At 40.8% G+C, this 9565-nt stretch overlaps 1 protein-coding gene across 2 annotated transcripts in view; it reads left to right on the forward strand.

Moving 5' to 3' along the window:
• Nucleotides 1-8207, forward strand: part of ANKK1 (ankyrin repeat and kinase domain containing 1) — a 95612-nt gene extending 87405 nt beyond the window's left edge. For both annotated transcript variants that reach the window (XM_040326014.1, XM_040326015.1), the window contains exons 6-8: nucleotides 1084-1217; nucleotides 3219-3258; nucleotides 6562-8207. In XM_040326014.1, coding sequence (XP_040181948.1) covers nucleotides 1084-1217; nucleotides 3219-3258; nucleotides 6562-7868 — 1481 coding nt within the window. In that variant the 3' untranslated portion in view covers nucleotides 7869-8207. The remainder of the gene's footprint in view (nucleotides 1-1083; nucleotides 1218-3218; nucleotides 3259-6561) is intronic.
• The last annotated feature ends 1358 nt before the right edge of the window (nucleotides 8208-9565 follow it).

Here is a 9565-nt window from a genome sequence, read left to right on the forward strand (position 1 = left end):
TTTAAGGGTTTATAACCACTTTAATCACTTGTCGACCATGCTATAGGCAAATAACACCTACAGCATGGCCAGCCAGTTCTGGGAGGCCATCATATGACGTCTTTCAGTGATCGCTCCCTTTGGACACAACTGATCACAGATAGTAATAAAGAGCTAATCAGCAGCTTCTTACCACATGGTCAGCTGTATCCAATCACAGCTGTTCACGGATGTAAACACAAACCGGTTATCGGCATTTCAGCATGAGGAGAGGAGACCGGATAACCGGCTTGTGTGAAAGGGACATTGGCACTAATAATCAGGGCACTGATTATCAGTGTCCTGATTATCAGTGCAGTCCCAACAGTGCCCACCAGTGCTGCCATTCAGTGCTTATCAGTGATGCCAAACAGTGCTGCCAATCAATGCCCATCAGTACTTCCTTATCAGTGTCACCCATCAGTGTCATCCATCAGTGTCACCTATCAGTGCCACCTATCAGTGCCCATCAATGCCACCTATCAGTGTCCTTCAGTTCTGCCTATCAGTGCCCATCAGTGGCAAGTATCAGTGCCACCTATCAGTACAGCCTCATCAGTGCGGCCTCATCAGTGCCCACCAGTGTGGCCTCATCAGTGCCCACCAGTGTGGCCTCATCAGTACCCATTAGTGCAAACTATGAAATAACTTTTTTTTCAAAATTTTTGGTCTCATTTTGTTTATTTAGCAAAAAAACAAAAATACCCAGCAGGGATTTAATACCACCAAAATAATCCCTATTAGTGTAAAAAATTATAAACATTTTATATGAAAAAAGTGTAGCATGACCGTGCAATTGTCATTCAAAGTGTGACAGTACTGAAAACTGAAAATTGGCCTGGGCAGGGAGGAGGTAAAAGTGCCCAGTAGGCAAGTGGATAAATATTTATGCTGTATCAATACTGATAACTGCTCAGCTATATGGACTTGTGTCCACCGATCCTTTCAAATGTTTTTACTTTTTGTATGCACCGTGGTCTTTGCCATGTATTTATTATTGACATTTTACTTTCTACAATTCAAATTCCTTTGTACTAGTTACCTTTCTCTGATTTCCTTCTTTAGATATTATTGTTGAATCCCATATGCTACTCTGTTTGGTACAAAGCCCATTACCAGAGCAAGTAGGTTCATGGTCCAAAGATGATAAAGATCATGTCAAGTCTTCTGCTTTAATAGTCAACAACATAAGCAGTGATGTAAGTTCTAAGGATAATAACATTATTTCTTATTATATTATTTTCCTTTATATTCATCTTTTTAAAGATACTCAGAAGGGTCAGTTTTATTTCAGTATAGCAGTGCAAATAACAAATCTGAAGTGCACATTACATTAACCTATCAATGCCCTGTGTTTTGGAATAAAATGTATGGGCTTTTTTCAACCTGACTAACTATGTAACTATGTATAACAAGCTTACATGGGTACGTGAGTCAGGTGATGCATTTCAGAAGACATAAACTGCACTGATCTGTGTTCTTTGCCTGCCAGGTGCCTTGCAGCTTTAACCTGTTCCATGTCTGAATGAAACAGCACCACTGGGTGTGCAAGGAAATAGGACCAATCTGTACAACCAAACAACAACAAAATCCTCTATCAAGAAATCCCATACAGCAATGTATGTTAGTAATTACTAATACCAGAAATAACCCCTGCTACTATATAATCACTAGAGGTGCAGAATGGAAAAATATGTTTCAAATTTGTTTTGTTTCATTATAACATTTGTTTAGTTCTGTTTCAGATTTAACCTCCCTGGCGGTATGATTCTTTCATAAAAAACATGCTGAAAGCGGTACCATTATTTGCAAGGAAATTTGACGTTTTATACTGTAGGCCTGTAATTTTTAGGAATAACTCACTTAAATCTGACCAAACCAGAGTTTAATAGGCATCCCGGGTATGACATTTTTTTAAAAACAAAATTATAAATTATAATATAATAAATAATTATAAATAATTATAACAAATAATAATATAATTATAATAAAAATTATTCAATAATGTAATCAACTCAAAATCACTGAAATTTGCTCAGTTGCAGAATTGTTGCTGTCATTATTTATTTTTTATGATGAATTTCCCCACAAATCGCTATCCCACAATTCTGCAAGTAATTATAATTTATTATCGCTGTTTTCTAGCTGATCTAAAACCATTTTTGACATAAAGGGACACTTTTGGTTGCTATGGACAATCTACAGTTTTCAGGCAGAAAGAAAGGTTTTTATTATATAAAAGAACATGCATGACACAGGACAGACCACTAGGGACAAGGGGGGGTGTTTTTTTTACATACAGTACTGTAATCTATAAGATTACAGTATACTGTATGTATTATGTTTGTTTACGTTTTTGAATTTGGCGCCGATCTCCGCTCCCGTGCGTCGTAACGTCGCAGGAGGACGCTGTGTGAATCGAGTGAGGTCCCGCTCGCTCACACTGCGCCGTGACATCGCTGGATCCAGGAGAAGGTAAGCCAGCGCGCGCTGCAGGCTCTGCACAGCTACACCGAGCGTGACTCTGGGTTACCGATTTTAGCCAAAAAAATCAACCCTGAGTCACGCTCGGGGATACCGCCAGGAGGGTTAATTTAGTTTTGTTTCATTTTCATAAAATTTCATTTTGTTTTCATTAAAATTTGCTTCATTAATCTTCTAACGAATTTCAACTTTTCAGAATGATTTGAATTCTGATCAGTTGAAAAACTATTAAATGATCTGAATTCTGTGTGAAAAAATTGTTGGTTGTTAAGCACCGGGCCAGGAAGCCGGCCATCTTCATACTTAACTACCATGAGTCATAATCTGTTTTTTGGTGAATGAGTAGGAGTATGATGTACCCGATACCTATTCACATGGTGGGGCCGGGATTTGGGGGCCCCCTTGTTAAAGGGGTTCCAGAATCTGATAAGCCCCCTGCTCGTAGACCCGACAACCACTGGACAGGGTTATCGGGAAGAGACCCTTGTCCCCGTCAACAATGGAAAACATCTGATCTCATTGAGCATTGGCAGATAGAGAAGACAAATGCGAAGACTTCTAAAGTACTGTAATCTACTGCAACTAGGTTTAATATTTTAGAAATATAGGGAAGTTGGTATACTGAATGATGGTACTAATATTTATCAGTGATATAAAGTCATTTATCAAGGTTGTTCCAAATAACAATATGTTGATTTACTATCACATTTTTACAGGGAAGTTGCAATCCATCATGTTCCAGTTCGATAAGCAGTGGTAAGTTTGAGATAAACTTTACCTAATTTTATAGTAATAAATACAGTTCAAAAGGAGGTCAGCTGAAGGCTAAATACAGCCACTGATAAACTCTGAAATATCATTGAAGTAGAGTAAAACCTTGGTTTGCAAGCATAATTCATTCCAGAAACATGCTTGTAATCCAAAGCACTTGTATATCAAAGCATTTTTTTTTTACAGGGTATAAAAGAGAAGAGAGGCACCTCTAATGCCGCGTACACATGATCAGGCTTTTGCCCGTCCAAATCACATCGGAATTCAGGCAGAATTCCATTGGAAAAAGATTTTAACCTCTAGCATTTAGAAAAATACAAAAAGATTGAGAGTGTACCATCATCCTAATATTCATAGAATTTTCGAAGGGTTCAGGAAACCCCCATAGACCCTGAAACACCAACAAAGAAGGGATGGGCTGGGAGCTCTATAGCGGTACTGGATAAAGTGAATCTACTCAAACCAGAGCTATCACATAAGTAAATTTAGCAAAATCTATTAGCATGGTATACATGAAAAAGAATTAAAATCATACATGGACAATTAAAAAGCAATACACAAAATGTGACAACAATCTAATCACCAAACGTGCAATCCCTGAAACAGGGAGGGGAGGGTTCAGGTGAAGAGTTGGAGCCATGAGACAGAAAATCTCGAGTCTCTACTAGTTTCGCGATTACTATCGCTTCGTCAGGAGACAATCTAGAGATTAAAATACAAAAACAGTACATTAACATCAAAAATGTATATACAGCTTCAACCAGGGGGTGTATACGATGGACAACCCCTGGAAAACATAGTACAACATTATTAGTAGGGGGATTAAAGATCATGTCTCATATCTAAGGGCACAACGTAAAGTTATGCACTTGGGGGCTAAGAATATGCATGCATCATACATACTAGGGGGAGTACAACTGGGGGGATCTGTAGTGGAGAAGGATCTGGGGGTTTTAGTTGATCATAAGCTCAATAATGGCATGCAATGCCAAGCTGCGGTTTCCAAAGCGAGCAAAGTCCTTTCTTGTATTAAGAGAGGTATGGACTCCAGAGACAGAGATATAATTTTGCCCCTGTACAAATCATTAGTAAGACCTCATCTGGAATATGCAGTTCAGTTTTGGGCACCAGTTCTCAAAAAGGATATCGGAGAACTGGAGAAAGTGCAGAGAAGAGCAACCAAACTGATAAGAGGCATGGAGGAGCTCAGCTATGAGGAAAGATTAGAAGAACTAAATCTATTCACTCTTGAGAAGAGGAGAATTAGGGGGGATATGATCAACATGTACAAATATATAAGAGGTCCATACAGTGTACTTGGTGTTGAGTTATTCACTTTACGGTCAACACTGAGGACAAGGGGGCACTCTTTACATCTAGAGGAAAAGAGATTTCACCTCCAAATACGGAAAGGTTTTTTCACAGTAAGAGCTGTGAAAATGTGGAACAGACTCCCTCCAGAGGTGGTTCTGGCCAGCTCAGTAGATTGCTTTAAGAAAGGCCTGGATTCTTTCCTAAATGTACATAAAATAACTGAGTACTAAGATTTGTAGGTAAAGTTGATCCAGGGTAAATCCGATTGCCTCTCGGGGATCAGGAAGGAATTTTTTCCCCTGCTGTAGCAAATTGGATCATGCTCTGCTGGGGTTTTTTGCCTTCCTCTGGATCAACTGTGGGTATGGAGTTGGGTGTATGGGATTGTATTGTGTTTTTTATTTTGTTTGTTTATTTTTTTGAGGTTGAACTGGATGGACTTGTGTCTTTTTTTAACCTGACTAACTATGTAACTATGTAACTATGTAACTATGTAACTATGTATGTAACGTCAGAGAGCCCCAGAGAGATCCAAAGCGGTCGCAGAGTTGATGACTCGCACGGAGGCCAAGATAAAGATCTTGAGGAGCACCTATTGGTATAGGTATATGTCATGGGTGCTCAACCTGTGGCTCTCCAGCTGTTGCGGAACTACAATTCCCATGAGGCATTGCAAGCCGCTGACAGGTACAAGCATGTCTCCCAAAGGCTGAGGCATTATGGGAATTGTAGTTTTGCAACAGCTGGAGAGCCACAGGTTGAGCACCCATGGTATATGTCATTGGTGATGATATATTTAATTATACAAGGCTATGTGCCCAAATAGAGGTGGAGGACAAAGGGGGGGTTTGGGGAAAGGGGGGAGGAAAGTGGAAGAGGGAAGGGGAAGGGTTGGGAAGAGGGGGAGGGGAAAAAAAGATGGGTAAAGAAGGGTGAAGTGAAGGGGGTATAGAATTCCATTGGAGAAAAATAGAACATGTTCTATATGTAAACTCCGATGGAATTCATAGGAATTTCCGATAAAAAAACTCTGATGGGGCTACACACGATCGGAATATCCGATAGAAAAAGTCAGTCGTTGTGTTTTACGTCAGCGCGTTGGACACGATCGGATTTTTAACTGATGGTGTGTAGGCAAGACTGATGAAAGTCAGCTTCATCGGATATCTGATGAAAAAATCCATCGAACCGATCGTGTGTATGTGGCATTAGTATTTCTAGTAATTGACTGCGATATTGCGGCAGACAAATCGGACTCCTAATGCCCTGTACACACGATCGGACCTTTGTCCGACCAAATTCACATCGGAGGGAAAGAGAACATGTCCTCTATATAAACTCTGACGGAATTCATCGGAATTTCCAATGGAATTACTCTGATGGGGTATACACACGGTTGGAATTTCCGATGGAAAAGGTTCGTCTGACTTTTTCCATCAGAAATTCCGACCGTGTGTACAGGGCTTGACTGACTCTTTTGACACTTTTTTGTGAACCAGTGACACCAATACAGTAAAAAGTTCTAAAAATATGCACGGTCACTGTACTAATGAGACTGGCAGGGAAGGGGTTAACATCTAGGGCGATCAAGGGGTTAAATGTGTGGACAGCATGTGTTACTGTGTGTGCTGTTTTTACTAAGCAATGTGCATTTTTTTACTTCCTGTTTTGCAAGACCTAACCCTTGCCCTCGCATGGCAGAGCTTGGGGTTCGAGATTGGCACCATATACTACATTGTAGAAGCAAGAGAAGAAAGTGATATGCTCCCGATGTCTGGGAATGCATATCAAAAACTACTATAAAGTAAACACTGATATTAAAAATGATGTGCTCAACTGCAAATACACTTTACTTTCCACATAATATTCACAATGTTAAATCTCCCTGATCATCAAGTTTTTTCTTTCAAGGAAAATAGGTAGACAGAGAAAAGTTCAATAGCCTTACTAAAACAATTTTTTTTCTCCTAACAGAGATCTTCATTAGTGAAATTTTTCAAAACAACAGTGATAACATATCCTGGGTAGATGAAAACAACTTCACACTTCTTCACTTTGCAGTATCTCAAGGAAACCCTGAGAGAGTAAACCATTTCCTCAGCCTGAATGCTAACATTAATAGCCGCACGGTGAGTGGATATACACCGCTCATCTTGGCGGTGCAGAAAAAGCTCCCTGACATCTGTGCTATTTTAATAGAAAATGGGGCAGATGTAAACATAATCGATGAGGACAAATGGTCACCTTTACATTTTGCAGCCCAGGCTGGAGATGATCGGATAGCACGTCTGCTGTTGGACCATGGAGCTCAGGTAGATGCAGTGGAACGAGATGATTGGACAGCACTTCACCTAGCTTCTCAAAATGGCTTTGAAAATGTTGCCAGGGTCCTTTTCACCCGTCAGACAAACCCAAATTGCCAGGAAACAGATGGGAAAACAGCTCTTCATATAGCTTCCTATTTTGGTCACTACAAACTTGTTAAACTACTGATTAGCCAAGGAGCTGACCGAGATGCCAAGCAGAAGAATCTCAGGACTCCCCTTCACATTTCTGCAGATAGAGGATATTTCCGAGTGGTACAGCATTTAATACAAAAAGGAGCTAATGTCAACTGTGGTGATCAAAGCCATTACAGCCCTTTGCATATGGCGGCTGTAAAAGGTAATAGCATGATCTGTAAACTCCTCATAAAGCATGGTGCTCAGGTGAACATCAAAAACAATCAGGGCTGGACACCACTGCATCTTGCAATTTTTAAAGGACATACTGAAATAATACATTTGCTTAAGGACAATGATGCTGCCTTAGATGCTGAAGGTGATATGAAATGGACACCACTCCACCTGGCAGTACGCTACAGTGAAGACTCCATCATTTCTCTTCTTTTGGATTTTGGAGCTGACCCAAATTTTGCAGAAATGTCTGGCTGGACACCGCTGCATCTTGCAGTGCAGCGGAGTTCGTTTGGCAATGTTATCAAACTTATTGAGAAGAAAGCTAATGTGGATGCTCAAAATAAGTTTGGTTGGACTCCGTTACATGTGGCAGTGCTAAATGCTAATGCAGCCATTGTAAAGACTCTTCTCCGGGCTAATGCCAAGCAGAATATAGAAGACAGTAGCGGTTGCACACCCTTACAGCTGGCAGTAAGGAATCATAAAAACAGCATTGCCACTCTGCTGGAGGGAGGTTTAGATACCTCTTCTACCAGTTCAGAGGAAGTAAGTGAAGAATTGGGACCTTACCTGAATTTCCAAGATTTAACTCTGCACAATTAGAGGTTCTAAAATTCATATTTCTACTTGAAAACGTATATGTGAATTTACAGTTCTACCAATTTATATACTGTACACTATCAATATGTTATCAACTTGTTTAATGTGAAGAACATAAGTTTGTTGTTGTGTTTTATTATATTATTACAGGTTAATTATGGAAAAACTATGTGTGAACTTCAGATTTTATGTAAATTATGTTGGAAACCTATACTATATATTGTTAAAATTTTTCTCCTGGGATGATATGCCATTGTGACATTTCCATCCATGATATCTTACTGCTCACTCATGTGCCCCTCACCATGTCAAAAAATACTCCACAAAATTCAATGAATAACTCTTAGGCCCCGTACACACGACCAGTTTCCTCGGCAGAATTCAGCTTCCGACCGAGTTTCTGGCTGAATTCTGCCGAGAAACACGGCCGTGTGTACACTTTCGGCCGAGGAAGCCGACGAGGACCTCGGCGAGGAAATAGAGAACATGTTCTCTATTTCCTCGTTGTTCTATGGGAGCTCTCGGCCCGCCGAGGTCCTCGGCGGCTTCAGGGCTGAACTGGCCGAGGAACTCGATGTGTTTGGCACGTCGAGTTCCTCGGCCATGTGTACGGGGCCTGACAGGTACATAGTGCATGAGCAGTAAGAGGTGTAGTTGGATTGAGATGGTTCGTATTAAGGTTGTATTTTTTCATAAAGATTTGTGAGCCATTGCTTAGAGCATTAGTAATAGTGAAAGCCATCTTCAAACCCCATTTTCAATTCACGTGTGTGTTCTACAATTTTTCTCCTTGTCGGATTTCCTTTCAATACTTAAAGGTTTACCTGCAGAATTGGGTGAAAAGTGAAAACAAATCAATACCAGCTAGGTGTCACAAGGAACACTAGTTCAGAGAGAACTAACACCATAATTTTTCTGTAAAGACTTATAAATAATAGATTGTACAATTCAATTGAAGTTGTTCTTGACATACCGTATTTTCCGGCGTATAAGACAACCTTTTATACTTAAAGGGGTGGTTCACCCTAAAAACTACTTTTTTTTATTACACTGGCCCCCCACATTACAATACGATTAAGGCTATTATTTTTTTTTTGATGCTGTACATACCTTTGTACAGCATATTCACCCGTGGCTTCCGGCTTGCGAGTCCCACGGGAGTGGGCGTTCCTAACATGTCTGTGATTGACGTTTTGACCAAAAACGAGCTCCCCCCGTCGCGTAAGCCGCGTCACGGTTGGCGAAAGGAGCCGAGCGGAGAGTCGGCGCTATACTGCGCATGCGCATCGCCGTTCGGCTCCTTTCGCCAATCGTGACGCGGCTTACGCAACGGGGGGGAGCTCGTTTTTGGTCAAAACGTCAATCACAGACATGTTAGGAACGCCCCCACTCCCGCGGGACTCGCAAGCCGGAAGCCACGGGTGAATATGCTGTACAAAGGTATGTACAGCATCAAAAAAAAATAATAGCCTTAATCGTATTGTAATGTGGGGGGCCAGTGTAATAAAAAAAAGTAGTTTTTAGGGTGAACCACCCCTTTAAAAATATGCCTCGAAAATCGGGGGTCATCTTATACGCTGGATGCAGAGTCAATCAGACTGTGGGCATCCATTGTTCAAAAGCCGCGCCTCCTCCTTGTGCTGTTCTGTGATAGGTGGAACACTCAGTTTCACAGCAAAGCCTGTGTTCAGTGTTCCGCC

The sequence above is a fragment of the Rana temporaria genome, chromosome 10 (genome assembly GCF_905171775.1).
Source record: "Rana temporaria chromosome 10, aRanTem1.1, whole genome shotgun sequence".
NCBI classification, from domain to species: Eukaryota; Metazoa; Chordata; class Amphibia; order Anura; family Ranidae; genus Rana; species Rana temporaria.